The following is a 19,054-nucleotide window of genomic DNA, read 5'->3' as shown; positions in this document are numbered from 1 at the left end:
CTGTTTTTGGATATAAATATGAACTTGATAGAACTAAAAATGCATGCATTGTCTAACATAATGTCCTAGGAGTGTCATCTGATGGAGATTGTAAAAGGTTAGTGCATCATTTTAGCTGGTTTTATGGTTTTGGTGACCCTGTCTTTGACTTGACAAAACATTACACACAACTCTTGTAAATGTACTGTCCTAACATACTCTAAATTTATGCTTTCGCCGTAAAACCTTTTTGAAATCGTAAAACGTGGTTAGATTAAGGAGATGTTTATCTTTCAAAGGGTGTAAAATAGTTGTATGTTTGAAAAATTTGAATTTTGACATTTATTTGGATTCAAATTTGCCGCTCTTGAAATGCACCTGCTGTTGATGGAGTGCACCACCTAGCCCAAAAGGCATGTGGGAGACTCCCCAAACATATTGAAGAAGGTACTCTGGTCAGATGAGGCTAAAATTGAGCTTTATGGCCGTCAAGGACAACGCTATGTCTGGCGCAAGCCTAACACCTCATCACCCTGAGATCACCATCCTCACAGTGAAGCATGGTGGTGGCAGCATCATGATGTGGGGATGTTTGGGGTATTTGACCATTTTTAGGGCCTTCCTCTGACACCGCCTGGTGTAGAGGTCCTGGATGGTAGGCAGCTTAGCCCCAGTGATGTACTGGGCCGTACACACTACCCTCTGTAGTGCCTTGCGGTCAGAGGCCGAGCAATTACCATACCAGGCAGTGATGAAACCAGTCAGGGTGCTCTCAATGTTGCAGCTGTAGAACCTTTTGAGGATCTCAGGACCCATGCCAAATCTTTTTTAGTTTCCTGAGGGGGAATAGGCTTTCCAACTTAGACAAAACAGAGATCCTTGTTCTAGGTCCCAAGAAACAAAGAGATCTTCTGTTGAATCTGACAATTAATCTTGATGGTTGTACAGTCGTCTCAAATAAAACTGAAGGACCTCGGCGTTACTCTGGACCCTGAGCTCTTTTGACGAAAATATCAAGAACGTTTCAAGGACAGCTTTTTTTCCATCTACATAACACTGCAAAAATCAGTAACTTGCTGTCCAAAAATGATGCTTCGTCACTTCTAGGTTAGACTACTGCAATGCTCTACTTTCCGGCTACCCGGATAAAGCACTAAATAAACTTCAGTTAGTGCTAAACACGGCTGCTAGAATTTTGACTAGAACCCCAAAATTTGATCATATTACTCCAGTGCTAGCCTCTACGCTGGCTTTCTGTTAAGACAAGGGCTGATTAAGGTTTTACTGCTAACCTACAAAGCATTAGATGGGCTTGCTCCTACCTACCTTTCCGATTTGGTCCTGCAGTACATACCTACACGTACGCTACGGTCACAAGACTGGCCTAACTGTCCCTAGAATTTCTAAGCAAATAGCTGGAGGCAGAGCTTTCTCCTATAGAGCTCATTTTTTATGGAATGGTCTGCCTATCCATGTGAGAGACACAAACTCGGTCTCAACCTTTTAAGTCTTTATTGAAGACTCATCTCTTCAGTAGATCCTACAATTGAGTGTAGTCTGGCCCAGGAGTGTGAAGTTGAACGGAAAGGCACTGGAGCAACGAACCGCCCTTGCTGTCTCTGCTTGGCCGGTTCCCCTCTCTCCACTGGGATTCTCTTCCTCTAACCCTATTATAGGGGCTGAGTCACTGGCTTACTGGTGCTCTTCCATGCCGTCCCTAGGAGCGGTGCGTCACTTGAGTGGGTTGAGTCACTGACGTGATCTTCCTGTCTGGGTTGGGCCCCCCCCCCCTTGCGTTGTGCCGTGGAGGAGATCTTTGTGGGCTATACTCGGCCTTGTCTCAGGATGGTAATTTGGTGGTTGAAGGTATCCCCCTCTAGTGATGTGGGGGCTGTGCTTTGGCAAAGTGGGTGGGGTTATATCCTGCCTGTTTGGCCCTGTCCGGGGGTACCGTCGGATGGGGTAACAGTGTCTCCCAACCCCCTCCTGTCTCAGCCTCCAGTATTTTATGTGTCGTGGGGCTAGGGTCAGTCTTATATCTGGAGTATTTCTCCTGTCTTATCCGGTGTGAATTTAAGTCTCTCTCTCTCCCCCTTTCTCTGCGCACGTGATTTGTTTTCTGTAAACATAGAGATGGTGTGCTTTACCAAAAAGCTCTAATTTGGTCTCATCTGTCCATAGGACATTCTCCCAGAAGGATTTTGGCATGTTCAGGTGTGTTTTGGCAAATTGCAGTGGGGTCCTCCTGGGTCTCCTACCATATAACCCCCTTTAATTGAATTGGCGACAGATGGTGCGATTTGAAACTACTGTACCTTGTGGCTGAAGGTCAGCTTGAATCTGTGTGGCAGTTGACCGAGGTGCTTTCTCCACCATTCAAACAATCCTTCGCTGCAATCTTCCATCAAACTGGTTAAATACATGATTTTTATACTGCGGGCACCTTCAACTCACCACAGCTGAGTTCAATTCCAAAGTAAATGAGAATCACCTGCATGAAATCTAATTATTTCTAACTATTTCTAGAAGGTGACAATATTGTCTGGGCAATTTTAGGATGAGAAATTAGCTAAGATTGAGTAAAGTATTAAGATCTTTTTGGTTTGTTCAACTGCACTTACATTCATGGCAAAACGTTTTGAGAAGGACACATTCATTTACACAAAGTTTGCAGCTTCAGTGTCTAGATATTTTTTGTCAGATGTTACTCAGGAATACTGAAGTATAATTACAAGCATTTCATAAGTGTCAAAGGCTTTTATTGACAATTACATGAAGTTGATGCAAACAATCAATATTTGCAGCGTTGACCCTTCCTTTTCAAGACCTCTGCAATCCACCCTGGCATGCTGTCAATTAACTTCTGAGCCACATGCTGACTGATGGCAGACCATTCTTGCATAATCAATGCTTGGAGTGTCAGAATTTGTGAGATTTTGATTGTCCACCCGCCTCTTGAGGATTGACCACAAGTTCTTAATGGGATTCAGGTCTGGGGAGTTTCCTGGCCATGGACCCAAAATATCGATGTTTTGCTCTCCGAGCCACTTAGTTATCACTTTTGCCTTATGGCAAGGTGCTCCATCATGCTGGAAAAGGCATTGTTCGTCACCAAACTGTTCCTGGATGGTTGGGAGAAGTTGCTCTCGGAGGATGCGTTGGTACCATTCTTTATTCATGGCTGTGTTTTTAGGCAAAATTGTGAGTGAGCCCACCCCCTTGGCTGAGAAGCAAACCCACACATGAATGATCTCAGGATGCTTTAATGTTGGTATGACACAGGACTGATGGTAGCGCTCACCTTGTCTTCTCCGGACAAGCTTTTTTCCGGATGCCCCAAACAATCGTAAAGGGGATTCAGCAGACATGACTTTACCCCAGTCCTCAGCAGTCCAATCCCTGTACCTTTTGCAGAATATCAGTCTGTCCCTGATGTTTTTCCTGGAGAGAAGTGGCTTCTTTGCTGCCCTTCTCGACACAAGGCCATCCTCCAAAAGTCTTCACCTCACTGTGCGTGCAGATGCACTCACACCTGCCTGCTGCCATTCCTGAGCAAGCTCTGTAGTGGTGGTGCCCCGATCCCGCAGCTGAATTAACTTTAGGAGACGGTCCTGGCGCTTGCTGGACTTTCTTGGGCACCCTGAAGCCTTCTTCACAACAACTGAAACGCTCTCCTTGAAGTTCATGATGATCCGATAAACGGTTGATTTAGGTGCAATCTTACTGGCAGCAATATCCTTGCCTGTGAAGCCCTTTTTGTGTAAAGCAATGATGACGGCACATGTTTCCATGCAGGTAACCATGTTTGACAGAGGAAGAACAATGATTCCAAGCACCACCCTCCTTTTGAAGCTTCCAGTCTGTTATTCGAACTCAATCAGCATGACAGAGTGATCTCCAGCCTTGTCCTCGTCAACACTCACACCTGTGTTAACCTCTTGACGGTCGCCTAGGATAGGGGGTGACAGCGCATTTTGAAAAAAATGTGTGCCCATTTTAAACGGCCTACTACTCAAACTCAGAAGCTAGGATATGCATATAATTAATACTTGTGGATAGAAAACACCCTAAAGTTTCTAAAACTGTTTGAATGGTGTCTGTGTATAACAGAACTCATATGGCAGTCAAAACCCCGAGACAGATGGAAACAGGAAGTGGAATTCTGAATTGCGAACTCAACTTCATCACGTTGCCTATTAATCACACCGTGAGCTATGGTTCATTGAGCACTTCCTATTGCTTCCACTAGATGTCCCCAGTCTTTACAAAGTGGTTTGAGTCTCCTACTGTTAAAACTGAATGAATGAGACGCTGTGGAACGTGGTCACACGGAGAGGGCCATCACCATTATGACGCCAGCGCCCCTGGTTACCCTCCCCTTTCGAAACGTTTTGAAACACAATGCAATCGTCCCCCTTGAATCTTATTGGCTCTCTTGTTGAAAAACGCCCTGAAGATTTATGTTATACAACGTTTGACATGTTTGAACGAACCTAAATGGGAAAAAAATGAATTTTCTCGAAATGGCTGTCCCGTGGCCGACGAAGCATTTGGATCAGCTTTCAGACGCGCTAACAAGAACAAGCTCTTGGAACATAAAGGAGTAATTTTTTCGACCGAAAATACATTTGTTGTGGACCTGGGATTCCTGGAAGTGCTTTCTGATGAAGACAACCAAAGGTAAGGGATTATTGACAATAGTATACAAGACTAGATGTGATATGCGATTGTTCCAAGATGGCGCTGACCTGTAACGTTAGCCTATTTTTCAGAGTATCGCATCCCCTTTCATCGCAAAGTATGATTACCCAGTAAAGTTAATTTTAAATCTGGCATTACAGGTGCTTTCAAGAGATATTCATCTATAAATCTTAGAATGACAATATTACATTTAAAAAAAAATTTCGAATAGTAATTTAGTAAATTGTAGCGCTGTTTCATCAGATGCATTTGAGGGAAAATAGTTAGTCAACGTTACGCACCGATGTAAAATGCTGTTTTTATATATAAATATGAACTTTATCGAACAAAAGAATGCATGTATTGTGTAACATGATGTCCTAGGTGTGTCATATGATGAAGATTGTCAAAGGTTAGTGCTGCATTTAGCTGTTTTTTGGTTATTTGTGATGCATGTGGTTGGTCGGAAAATGGCTATGTGGCTACTTTTAGGATATACTCCTCTAACATAATCTAATGTTTTGCTTTTGCTGTAAAGCCTTTTTGAAATCGGACAACGTGGTTCGATTCAGGAGAGGTGTATCTATAAAACGATATAATTTGAAGAAAAAAAATTTACAAAAAAAATTACATTTTGTTATGCTAATGGCGATATGATTTTTCGCTGCACAGGGGTTAACGAGAGAATCACTGACATGATGTCAGCTGGTTCTTTTGTGGCAGGGCTAAAATGCAGTGGAAATGTTTTTTGGGGATTCAGTTCATTTGCATGGCAAAGAGGGACATTGCAATTAATTGCAATTCATCTGATCACTCTTCAAATGCAAAATTGCCATCATACAAACTGAGGCAGCAGAATGAAAATTTATATTTGTGTCATTCTCAAAACTTTGCCACGACTGTACATATGTGGATACCAAAATATGTTTTCATTTCAACAGTTTTCTGCAAGGGCCAAGACTGTATAAAGGCTATTTCAAATCATATTGAAATCATTTGAGTTCTATTTTGCGACGAGGCTACTGTCTAATTTTAAGCCTCTGTGTTTCATGATGTGACCAATCTGTGATTTAGTGCATCATTATTGTGTAAGCATAATTAAGTGCCTCATAGCCTACTTGCAGTCATACAGTTGAAGTCAGAAGTTTACATACATCTTAGCTAAATGCATTTAAACTCAGTTTTTCACAATTCCTGACATTTAATCCTAGTGAAGATTCCCTGTCTTAGGTCAGTTAGGATCACCACTTTATTTTAAATATGTGAAATGTCAGAATAATAGTGATAGTGATTTATTTCAGCTTTTATTTCTTTCATCAAATTCTCAGTGGGTCAGAAGTTTACATACACTCAATTAGTACTTGGTAGCATTGCCTTTAAATTGTTTAACTTGGGTCAAACATGTTGGGTAGTCTTCCACAAGCTTCCCACACTATGTTGGGTGAATTTTGGCCCATTCCTCCTGACAGAGCTGGTGTAACCGAGTCAGGTTTGTAGGCCTCCTTGCTCGCACACACTTTTTCAGTTCTGCCCACAAATTTTCTATAGGATTGAGGTCAGGGCTTTGTGATAGCCACTCCAATATCTTGACCTTGTTGTCCTTAAGCCATTTTGCCACAACTTTGGAAGTATGCTTGGGGTCATTGTCCATTTGGAACACCCATTTGCGACCAAGCTTTAACTTCCTGATTGATGTCTTGTGCGGATATATTGAAGCCATCTCAATTTTCTTCCCTCATGATGCCATCTATTTTGTGAAGTGCACCAGTCCCTCCTGCAGCAAAGCACCCCCACAACACGATGCTGCCACCCCCGTACTTCACGGTTGGGATGGTGTTCTTTGGCTTGCAAGCCTCCCCCTTCTTCCTACAAACGTAATGGTCATTATGGCCAAACATGTCTATTTTTGTTTCATCAGACCAGAAGACATTTCTCTAAAAAGTACGATCTTTGTCCCCATGTGCATTTGCAAACCATAGTCTGGCTTTTTTATGGCGGTTTTGGAGAAGTGGCTTCTTCCTTGCTGAGCGGCCTTTCAGGTTATGATCATATAGGACTCAATTTACTGTGGATATTAGATACTTTTGCATCTGTTTCCTCCAGCATCTTCACAAGGTCCTTTGCTGTTGTCCTGGGATTGATTTGCACTTTCGCACCAAAGTACATTCATCTCTAGGAGACAGAACGTGTCTCATTCCTGAGTGGTATGACGGCTGCATGGTCCCATGGTGTTTATACTTGCGTGCTATTGTTTGTACAGATGAACGTGGTACCTTCAGGCGTTTGGAAATTGCTCCCAAGGATGAACCAGACTTGTGGAGGTCTACAATTTGTTTCCTGAGGTCTAGGCTAATTTCTTTTGATTTTCCCATGATGTCAAGCAAAGAAGCACTGAGTTTGAAGGTAGGCCTTGAAAAACATTCACAGGTACACGTCCAATTGACTCAAATGAGATCAATTAGACTATCAGAAGCTTCTAAAGTCATGACATCATTTTCTGGAATTTTCCAAGCTGTTTAAATGCACAGTCAACTTAGTGTATGTAAACTTCAGACCCACTGGAATTGTGATACAGTGAATTATAAGTGAAATAATCTGTCTGTAAACAATTTTTGGAAAAATGACTTGTGCCATGCACAAAGTAGATGTCCTAACCGACTTGCCAAAACTATAGTTTATTAACAAGAAATTTGTGGAGTGCTTGAAAAACGAGTTTTAAAATGACTCCAACCTAAATGTAAACTTCCGACTTCAACTTGTGGGAGGAAATTATCTTTCACAAAAGTAGTGCACTGGGCCTTTACTAGTCCTTTATTAGCGGACCGATATAGCAGTATGTAGCACGGACAAAAAAAAAAAAGTTTAATTAAGGAGTGTAGCGCTGCTTTTCCTTCGATCCGATCAGTATCGACACATGGTCTAACGACGCAGTTAGAGAACGTTCTCTATACGTGCTTTTTTGGTAAACACTTAAAAAGTTGGCCTGTAAATAACGATGCATGTGGTAGGATCATCGTAATGCTTAAGTTACATCGCAACTGGGAAATGAGGCCCACAGCCTTATGGGCCCTGGTCAAAAGTTGTGCACTACAAAGCGAAATAGGGTGCCATTTGAGATAGGGATGTGACAAATTAAATATTTTTCTTAACGTTTACATTTTTTATATATTTTTCTGTTAAAATCTTTAAGAAAATTCATACAATCCCAAATGAATTCACAATGCAGATGGTCTACATCGCGCTTCCCGTTGGAGAAAGAAAACATTATAATTTATGCTGCTGGTGCTCTTGCTATTCACAAGAGCGGCACGTGTAGCTTGTTGTTGTTGTCATACAAATCATGAAACCGGTAGTAAAGTTATTAGGAGATATCAAGGCGACTCGATGGAAGATGGAATTAAAATGACAGAACTAAAAGTTAAATGAGAAGGCCAGGCTACACCAAGAGCCAAAAGGTAGGCTGCTATTTACAGTAGGATTCGGAAGGTGAGAAAGTGCACAGTTCAAGTTATCTAGTCTCAATTTGCCAAGCTAACATTAGCTTAACTAGTTTCTCTCGGTTTGATGCAGTCAAGACAGGTACAATGTAATCAGATAAGATAAGAGTAGGGCTCCCGAGTGGCGCAGCGGTCTAAGGCACTGCATTACAGTGCTAGAGGTGTCACAACAGAGCCTGGTTAGATTCCAGGCTGTATTACAACCGGCCATGATTGGGAGTCCCATAGGGCGGCGCACAATTGGCCCAGTGTCATCCGCGTTAGGGTTTGGCCAGTGTAGGCCGTCATTGTAAATAAGAATTTGTTCTTAACTGACTTGCCTAGTTAAATAAAGATTAAATTAAAAAATAAGATGATTGGTTTTGTGTGGCTCAGTTAGTAGAGCATGGCGCTTGCAACACCAGTACGAAAATGTATGCACGCACTACTAGAGGTTGGCCGATTATGATTTTTCAACGCCGATACCGATTATTTGGAGGACCAACAAAAAAAAACGATACCGATTAAATCAGACGATTTTTTTATTTATTTGTAATAATGACAATTACAACAACACTGAATGAACACTTATTTGAAGTTAATACAATACATCAATAAAATCAATTTAGCCTCAAATAAATAATGAAACATGTTCAATTTGGTTTAAATAATGCAAAAACAAAGTGTTGGAGAAGAAAGTAAAAGTGCAATATGTGCCATGTAAAAAAGCTAACGTTTAAGTTCCTTGCTCAGAACATGAGACCATATGAAAGCTGGTGGTTCCTTTTAACATGACTCTTCGATATTCCCAGGTAAGAAGTTTTAGGTTGTAGTTATTATAGGAATTATAGGACTATTTCTCTCTATACGATTTGTATTTCATATACCTTTGACTATTGGATGTTCTTATAGGCACTTTAGTATTGCCAGTGTAACGGTATAGCTTCCGTCCCTCTCCTCGCTCCTACCTGGGCTCGAACCAGGAACACATCGACAACAGCCACTCTCGAAGCAGCGTTACCCATGCAAAGCAAGGGGAACAACTACTCCAAGTCTCAGAGCGAGTGACGTTTGAAACGCTATTAGCGCGCACCCGGCTAACTAGCTAGCCATTTCACATCGGTTACACCAGCCTAATCTTGGGAGTTGATCGGCTTGAACAGCGCAATGCAATGCGAAGGGCTGCTGGCAAACGCAGTAAAGTGCTGTTTCAATGAAAGCTTACGAGCCTGCTGCTGCCTACCATCGCTCAGTCAGACTGCTCTATCAAATCATAGACTTAATTATAACATAATAACACACAGAAATACGAGCCTTAGGTCATTAATATGGTTGAATCAGGAAACTATCATCTCGAAAACAAAACGTTTTTCCTGTCAGTGAAATACGGAACCGTTCCGTATTTTATCTAACGGGTGGCATCCCTAAGTCTAAATATTCCTGTTACATTGCACAACCTTCAATGTTATGTCAAAATTACATAAAATTCTGGCAAATTAGTTCGCAACGAGCCATGCAGCCCAAACTGTTGCATATACCCTGACTCTGTGTGCAATGAACGCAAAATGACACAATTCACCTGGTTAATATTGCCTGCTAACCTGGATTTCTTTTAGCTAAATATGCAGGTTTAAAAATATATACTTCTGTGTATTGATTTTAAGAAAGGCATTGATGTTTATGGTTAGGTACAGTCGTGCAACGATTGTGCTTTTTTCACAAATGCGCTTTTGTTATATCATCCCCCTTTTGGCGAAGTCGGCTGTCTTTATTCGGAAGAAATAGTCTTCACAGTTTGCAACGAGCCAGGCGGCCAAAACTGCTGCATATACCCTGACTCTGTTTGCAAGAGAAGTGACATTTTCCCTAGTTAAAATAAATTCATGTTAGCAGGCAATATTAACTAAATATGCAGGTTTAAAAATATATACTTGTGTATTGATTTTAAGAAAGGCATTGATGGTTATGGTTGGAGCAACGTGTACCTAAGCGATTATATGCAACGCAGGACAGGCTAGATAAACTAGTAATATCATCAACCATGTGTAGTTAACTAGTGATTATGATTGATTGTTTTTTATAAGATAAGTTTAATGCTAGCTAGCAACTTACCTTGGCTTCTTACTGCAAAGCAGGTGGTTAGAGAGTTGGACTAATTAACCGTAAGGTTGCAAGATTGAATCCCCAAGCTGACAAGGTAAAAATCAGTCGTTCTGCCCCTGAACAAGGCAGTTAACTCACCGTTCCTAGGCCGGCATTGAAAATAAGAATCTGTTCTTAACTGACTTCCCTAGTTAAATAAAGGTCTAAAAAAAATGTAATCGTCCAAATAGGCGTCCAAAAATACCGATTTCCGATTGTTATGAAAACTTGAAATCGGCCCTAATTAAATCGGCCATTCCGATTAATCGGTCGACCTCTACTCACTACGGCAGCAGTTCCCAAACAAGGGGATATGAAAAACAGGTCGCGGGAGAATTTCAAAAAGTTGAAAAAAAGAAATGTTTTTATACATACATAACGGCGCATTTGGAACGTATTCAGACCCCTTGACTCATTCCACATTTTGTTACGTTACAGTCTTACTCTAAAATTGATTATTGTTTTTTCCCCTCAATCTACACACAATACCCCCATAACGACAAAGCAAAAACAGGTTTTATAACATAATAACACACAGAAATACGAGCCTTAGGTCATTAATATGGTTGAATCAGGAAACTATCATCATCTCGAAAACAAAACGTTTTTCCTGTCAGTGAAATACGGAAAAAAAGCCGAATCTTGATCCAGAAATTATCAAAAACTATCGGCATATATCGAATCTTCCATTCCTCTCAAAAAATTTTGAAAATACTGTTGCACAGCAACTCACTGCCTTCCTGAAGACAAACAATGTATACGAAACGCTTCAGTCTGGTTTTAGACCCCATCATAGCACTGAGACTGCACTTGTGAAGGTGGTAAATGACCTTTTAATGACGTCAGACCGAGGCTCTGCATCTGTCCTCGTGCTCCTAGATCTTAGTGCCGCTTTTGATACCATCGATCACCACATTCTCTTGGAGAGATTGGAAACCCAAATTGGTCTACATGGACAAGTTCTGGCCTGGTTTAGATCTTATCTGTCGGAAAGATATCAGTTTGTCTCTGTGAATGGTTTGTCCTCTGACAAATCAATTGTAAATTTCGGTGTTCCTCAAGGTTCCGTTTTAGGACCACTATTGTTTTCACTATATATTTTACCTCTTGGGGATGTCATTCGAAAACATAATGTTAAATTTCACTGCTATGCGGACGACACACAGCTGTACATTTCAATGAAACATGGTGAAGCCCCAAAATTGCCCTCGCTAGAAGCCTGTGTTTCAGACATAAAGAAGTGGATGGCTGCAAACTTTCTACTTTTAAACTCGGACAAAACAGAGATGCTTGTTCTAGGTCCCAAGAAACAAAGAGATCTTCTGTTGAATCTGACAATTAATCTGGATGGTTGTACAGTCGTCTCAAATAAAACTGAAGGACCTCGGCGTTACTCTGGACCCTGATCTCTCTTTTGAAGAACATATCAAGACTGTTTCAAGGACAGCTTTTTTCCATCTACGTAACATTGCAAAAGTCAGAAACTTTGTCCAAAAATGACGCAGAAAAATTAATCCATGCTTTTGTTACTTCTAGGCTGGACTACTGCAATGCTCTACTTTCCGGCTACCCGGATAAAGCACTAAATAAACTTCAGTTAGTGCTAAATACGGCTGCTAGAATCCTGACTAGAACCAAAAAATTTGATCATATTGTGCTAGCCTCCCTACACTGGCTTCCTGTTAAGGCAAGGGCTGATTTCAAGGTTTTACTGCTAACCTACAAAGCATTACATGGGCTTGCTCCTACCTATCTTTCCGATTTGGTCCTGCCGTACATACCTACACGTACGCTACGGTCACAAGACGCAGGCCTCCTAATTGTCCCTAGAATTTCTAAGCAAACGGCTGGAGGTAGGGCTTTCTCCTATAGAGCTCCATTTTTATGGAATGGTCTGCCTACCAATGTGAGAGACGCAGACTCAGTCTCAACCTTTAAGTCTTTACTGAAGACTTATCTCTTCAGTAGGTCCTATGATTAAGTATAGTCTGGCCCAGGAGTGTGAAGGTGAACGGAAAGGCTGGAGCAACGAACCGCCCTTGCTGTCTCTGCCTTGCCGGTTCCCCTCTTTCCACTGGGATTCTCTGCCTCTAACCCTTTTACAGGGGCTGAGTCACTGGCTTACTGGTGTTCTTCCATGCCGTCCATGGGAGGGGTGCGTCACTTGAGTGGGTTGAGTCACTGACGTGATCTTCCTGTCTGGGTTGGGCCCCCCCCCCCTTGGGTTGTGCCATGGCGGAGATCGTTGTGGGCTATACTCGGCCTTGTCTCAGGAGGGTAAGTTGGTGGTTTAAGATATCCCTCTAGTGGTGTGGGGGCTGTGCTTTGGCAAAGTGGGTGGGGTTATATCCTGCCTGTTTGGCCCTGTCCGGGGGTATCATCGGATGGGGCCACAGTGTCTTCTGATCCCTCCTGTCTCAGCCTCCAGTATTTATGCTGCAGTAGTTTTGTGTCGGGGGGCTAGGGTCAGTCTGTTACATCTGGAGTATTTCTCTCGTCTTATCCGGTGTCCTGTGTGAATTTAAATATGCTCTCTCTAATTCTCTCTTTCTGTCTTTCTCTCGGAGGACCTGAGCCCTAGGACCATGCCTCAGGACTACCTGGTATGATGACTCCTTGCTGTCCCCAGTCCACCTGGCCGTGCTGCTGCTCCAGTTTCAACTGTTCTGCCTGCGGCTATGGAACCCTGACCTGTTCACCGGACGTGCTTGTTGCACCCTCGACAACTACTATGATTATTATTATTTGACCATGCTGGTCATTTATGAACATTTTAACATCTTGACCATGTTCTGTTATAATATCCACCCTGCACAGCCAGAAGAGGACTGGCCACCCCTCATAGCCTGGTTCCTCTCTAGGTTTCTTCCTAGGTTTTTGGCCTTTCTAGGGAGTTTTTCCTAGGGAGTTTTTCCTAGCCACCGTGCTTCTTTCACATGCTTTGCTTGCTGTTTGGGGTTTTAGGCTGGGTTTCTGTACAGCACTTTGAGATATCAGCTGATGTACGAAGGGCTATATAAAAATACATTTGATTTGATTTGATTTAGAAATGTTCTCAAATTTGTAAAAACGAAAATATTACATTTACATTTAGTACCAGCCAAAAGTCTGATCACCGACTCATTCAAGGGTTTTTATTTATTTTTACTCTTTTCTACATTGTAGAATAATAGTGAAGACTTCAAAACTACGAAATCACACATATGGATTCATGTAGTAACCAAAAAAGGGTTAAACAAATCATAATATATGAGATTCTTCAAAGTAGCAACCCTTTGCCTTGATGATAGCTTTGCGCACTCTTGGCATTCTCTCAACCAGCTTCATTTGGAATGCTTTTCCAACAGTCTTGAAGGAGTTCCCACATAAGCTAAGAACTTGTTGGCTGCTTTTAATGCCATCTTCCGTATACCACCCCTAACTTGTCACAACACAACTGATTGACTCAAACGTATTAAGGAAAGAAATTCCACAAATGTACTTTTAACAAGGCACAACTGTTAATTGAAATGCATTCCAGGTGACTACCTTGTGAAGCTGGTTTTGAGAATACCAAGAGTGTGCAAAGCTGTCAAGGCAAAAGGTGGCTACTTTGAACAATCTCAAACGTAAAATATACTTTGATTTGTTTAACACTTTTTTGGTTACTACATGATTCCATGTGTTATGTCATAGTTTTGATGTCTTCACTATTAATCTACAATGCAGAAAAAAGTGCAAATAAAGAAAAACCCGGGAATGAAAAGGTGTCAACTTTTGACTGGCACTGTAAGTAATGGGAAATTGATAGACACTAACAATCAAGGCAAACAATTCACACAATGAAGTTACGAAACAATGAATGTGTACAAATTGGCAGGAGAGCGTGCATTCTGGACAGCGTTGTGCCTTGTGCATTTTAGCCACACTGACCTTCTTGGACTGTGCCATCCATGCTGCCTCTGCAATGGATTAGTCTCAGCCTCTGCAATGGATTAGTTCACTGAGATTGGGCGCGAATCAGACAGGTGTCTCGTGTGCCATAAAAAAAAAATAGATATATAATATTTGCTACCGCTCAACTAAAAACAAGTATCGGGTTGACCAACAGCCTAACAACCAAACAATCGACACGTGGACTAATTGGGGTCATCCCTAAAACGTTCACAACCCTAATTTGAGACGCAACTATTGTTTTGTCTTAAGGTGCATTGGAGAGCTCCTCCACCAAATGCTGAAGAGGCATGCTATAATCATTTCAATTCAATCCCCCTGAACCTGGGTTGTGTTAGAGTGAATAGATGACATGATTTCTTACTGTAAACAGAGGCAAGTCTTCACAGTATTTTTCTATGTGAATGTTCCACAATGTTGTACCCTACTTAATGTGCAATGTGGCCTTAAAAATACTACGTACCGTATTGCCTGCTTTCCTTTTTCCTCAATGAAACCACTAATCTGACATGGCAAGAGTGAATGTGTGGTTTCCACAACATTATCAAGGAAGAAAAGGAAGGGAGGAAGGAGGATGCATTTTCAAAGTATTCAAACCAGACCAAAGGCTACCATTGTGAAAGAGTTTGTACTGAAACAGGCCCTGTCAGGTCAACTTAGACCAAAATATTTTTATATACATATTGTATAACCCAATAGTCATTCAGACATATTTAAGACTACTTCTAAGACTTTTAAAGTCTTTGCTCTGGCAATCGAATGTTCCGGTCAGAATATCTAAACACAAAAGCAGAGCTTGACGTTCAAATGAATGACACTAAGTTCAATGATCTGTTGTACTGCAAATATAGACAGACAAGACTAGGACCCCAGAATGGGTTTAGTAAATGCATCAGTGTATGTTCAGTATCAACATTGAAAGAACAGTTTAAGAGAAAAAGAAGAACAGTGGCAGGCAACCAGTACAAACTGACAAAACAGAGACTGGGATACTATGATACAGACAGACATAGACAATGAGAAATGGAGTGCCACAAAATGAAAATATACAGACAACCAAAGACAGACAGACATAGCGCACACACATTTTTCATATATACAATTTTGGTGCTCTCTCACATACACACTTCACTTACGATCTGTTTCTCTGTGTACTTGTTGGAGCTGAGCAGGTTGACAGCCTCCATGTGTCCAAAGTCGATGTCATGTCCCAGCAGGAAGATGAAGAGCAGCTTGCAGACATACTTCTTCTTACTATAGCCGTCCAGTGCCTTATCCCCCTTGAACTTGGAGCGGATGTTGGCCAGCTCCTTATTGATCCGCTTGATCTCTGCCTCCTTGCTCTTACCTGGGTAAGAAGTGGGGCAGCCATTTTAGTTTGGATTCAAGTTAATACCTTATTGCCATACCAACCAAAGATGTAAGGAATTAGATTTAATGCAGCTCATAAAAAAAGGGACAAAAAGATACACATATACATACCAGGGATCGACATTCAGGTAAATTTATTTACTATCAAATGAGGAGAGACAAACTTATCACACAAGTCAGAGTAATACTAAATCTTGAATCACTTATTAATAAGGGAGCAGGTCAATACAATGCACACATATAAAGTGAATCGATTGGGTGCTCTACGATAATGATGGCTGGTCAACGAATCACCCTCAGATGATTCGTTGAGAGCCCTGAGACAAAAAGTACAAAAGGTATTTCATAGCCAAGATACACCCCTTTCAACCTACATGACGAACAACAGATGTACAGAATGGGTCACAAGGTTAAGATTTGTATGAAAGACACATATTTCACAGCAGACAGTATCTGCTGTAAAAACAGTTATCTTCGTGTAGAGACCAGGGTCTGGCCCTGAGGTCATCTCTCCCTGGTACCATATAGAACAGAAACATTAACTCATGCTCTGGAATGTGGTCTCTTTAGGTTTTATCACCCAAAAGACACCCCATTTAGTCGACTGGTTGATTGTTTGGTCGATTGTTTTGTCGATAGGCTGTTGGTCGACCGAGATTTTTTTAGTTGAGCAGGTGCAAATTGTTAGATATTTTTTTATTGGGCCAAAAAATACATCGGTATGATTTGCGCCTGTCTCTGTGGACTAATCCATTGCTGAGGCCACGGGGATGGCAGTCACTCGAAGACATGCGATACTGAAATTGCATATGGTTATTAAGCAAAAATAATCGTGCAACACTAATCAATCTAATATCATTTTATAACAAATGTGCTTTTGCCCGCTGTTGGATACGGTTGCCGTTTGCGGTTCTGTAACATATTCTTCAGTATACCGTAGAATTGCTGCCTTTCCTTATGTTGCTAGGTGCATAATATCAAAGTTAACCATCATATTAGGATTGAGAACAATGCGGCGGAGGCAGCAGTAGCAGAGACGAGGAAACAGACCTTGCCTTAGCTTAATTGTCTAAGAAAACTCAGGAGATAGGAAACAAATTGAAATTAGGTCTATAAATAATAGCCTAACTGTTAAATGTGCCTGACTTTATAAATCATCCATATACAGTGTATTCGGAAAGTATTCAGACAACTTCCCGTTTTACACATTTTGTTACATTACAGCCTTATTCTAAAATGGATAAAACCTTTTTCCTCATTAATCTACACACAATACCCCATAACGACAAAGTGAAAACAGTTTCTTAGAAATGTTTGCAAAATAAAAACAGAAATACCTTTTTTAACGTAAGCATTCAGGCCCTTTGCTATGCTACTCTAAATTGAGCTTAGGTGCATCCCGTTTCCATTTATCATCCTTGAGATGTTCCTACAACTTGATTGGAGTCCGCCTGTGGTAAATTAAATTGATTGGACATGATTTGGAAAGGCACACACCCGTCTATATAAAAGGTCCCACAGTTGACAGTGCATATCAGAGCAAAAACCAAGCCATGAGGTCGAAGGAAATCCCTGTAAGAGCTAGGAGACAGGATTGTGTCAAGGCACAGATCTGGGGAAGGGTACCAAAACATTTCTGCATTATTGATGGACACAGTGACCATCATTCTTAAATGGAAGAAGTTTGGAACCACCAAGACTCTTCCTAGAGCTGGCCGACTGACCGAACTGAGCAATTGGGGGAGAAGGACCCTGGTCAAGGTGGTGACCAAGAACCCGATGGTGACTGACAGAGCTCCAGAGTTCCTCTGTGGAGATGGGAGAACCATCCAGAAGGACAACCATCACTGCACCACTCCACCAAATCAGGCCTTTTATGGTAGAGTGGCCAGACGGAAGCAACTCCTTAGTAAAAGGAATGACAGACCGCTTGGAGTTTACCAAAAGGCACCCAAAAAACTCTCAGACTATGAGAAACAAGATTCTCTGGTCTGAAGAAACCAAGATTGAACTCTTTGGCCTGAATGCCAAGCGTGACATCTGGTGGAAACCTGGCACCATCCCTACAGTGAAGAAGGGTGGTGGCAGCATTATGCTGTGGGGATGTTTTTCAGTGGCAAAGACTGGGAGACTAGTCCGGATTGAGGGAAAGATGAACGGAGCAAAGTACAGAGAGAACCTTGATGGAAACCTATCCAGAGCGCTCAGAACCTCAGACTTGGGCAAAGGTTCGCCTTCTAACAGGACAACGACCCTAAGCACACAGCCAGGACAACGTAGGAGTGGCTTCAGGACAAGTCTCAATGTCCTTGAGTGGCCCAGCCAGAGCCCGGACTTGAACCCGATCGAAGATCTCTGGAGACACCTGAAAATAGCTGTGCAGTGACGCTCCACATCCAACCTGACATGGCTTGAGAAGAACTGCAGCAAAGAATGGGAAACTCCCCAAATACTATCACACCCTGATCTGTGTCACCTGTCTTTGTGCTTGTCTCCACCCCCTCCAGGTGTCGCCCATCTTCCCCATTATCCCCAGTGTATTTATACCCGTTTTCTCTGTCTGTTGCCAGTTCATTTTCCCATGCTCATGTCTGTCTATATTCATGTTATCCCAGTTTTGACCATTATGCTTGCCCTGAACCTGCCTGCCTGTACCTTTCAGACTCTCCATTGGATTACTGACCTCTGCCTGCCCTTGACCTGTCGTTTGCCTGCCCCCATTTTGTAATAATCTTTGGTTACTTAGAAACTGTCTGCATCTGGGTCTTCTCCTGAGCCTTGACAGTACGAACTGGACATGACTGACCCAGCAGACTCGGACCAGCTCCGCAATGCCGTCTCCTCCCAAGGAGCCACCCTTGGAAGGCACAAGAAGTTGCTGCATGGTCTTATAGAGGGGTTCCAGACCTTGGCCAAACACCATGACCGCACGTTGAACACATTGCTGGAGCAATTCCGCAGGTTGTCTGTCAGGCAGCCTACCACAATGGTAACCTCTCAGCCCCTAAGTAACCCGGCTGTTAGCAGCACGGCCACCCGAGAACCCCGCTTACCTCCCCTGGAACGCGTCGCTGGAGTCGGGAACCTGTCGGGCATTATGCTCAGTGTGGGCTCGGAAGTTGCACCGGACCTCTGCCAACCTCCGGAAGGTTTTCAGTAAGGCCTGGACCACTTCACTTCCTCCACACCGACATTATGACTACGAGATCGACCTTCTCCCAGGCACCACACCACCCCAGGGACGACTGTACTCTGTCGGGTCCGGAGATCAAGGCTACGTAGACCTACATCGAGGACTCCCTAGCTGCAGGGTGTATCCGTCTTTCTGCCTCCCCTGCCAGTGCAGGATTCTGCTTTGAGGAGAAGGACAAAACCCTGTGCCCGTGCATCGACTACCGGGGCTTCAAACATCACGGTGAAGAACCACCACCCGCTACCAATCATTGCCTCAGCCGTCGAGCCACTCCGGGGGG

General features: G+C 42.4%; 1 protein-coding gene across 7 annotated transcripts in view; it reads right to left on the bottom strand.

Moving 5' to 3' along the window:
• Positions 1–19,054, bottom strand: part of LOC106583920 (AP-2 complex subunit alpha-2) — an 82,595-nt gene that overhangs the window by 51,105 nt on the left and 12,436 nt on the right. For all 7 annotated transcript variants that reach the window (XM_014168582.2, XM_014168586.2, XM_014168583.2 and 4 more), the window contains exon 2: positions 15,347–15,558. In XM_014168582.2, coding sequence (XP_014024057.1) covers positions 15,347–15,558 — 212 coding nt within the window. The remainder of the gene's footprint in view (positions 1–15,346; positions 15,559–19,054) is intronic.

Source organism: Salmo salar, chromosome ssa23 (assembly GCF_905237065.1).
Source record: "Salmo salar chromosome ssa23, Ssal_v3.1, whole genome shotgun sequence".
Taxonomy (NCBI): domain Eukaryota; kingdom Metazoa; phylum Chordata; class Actinopteri; order Salmoniformes; family Salmonidae; genus Salmo; species Salmo salar.
This window is presented reverse-complemented; position numbering and strand designations above follow the sequence as displayed.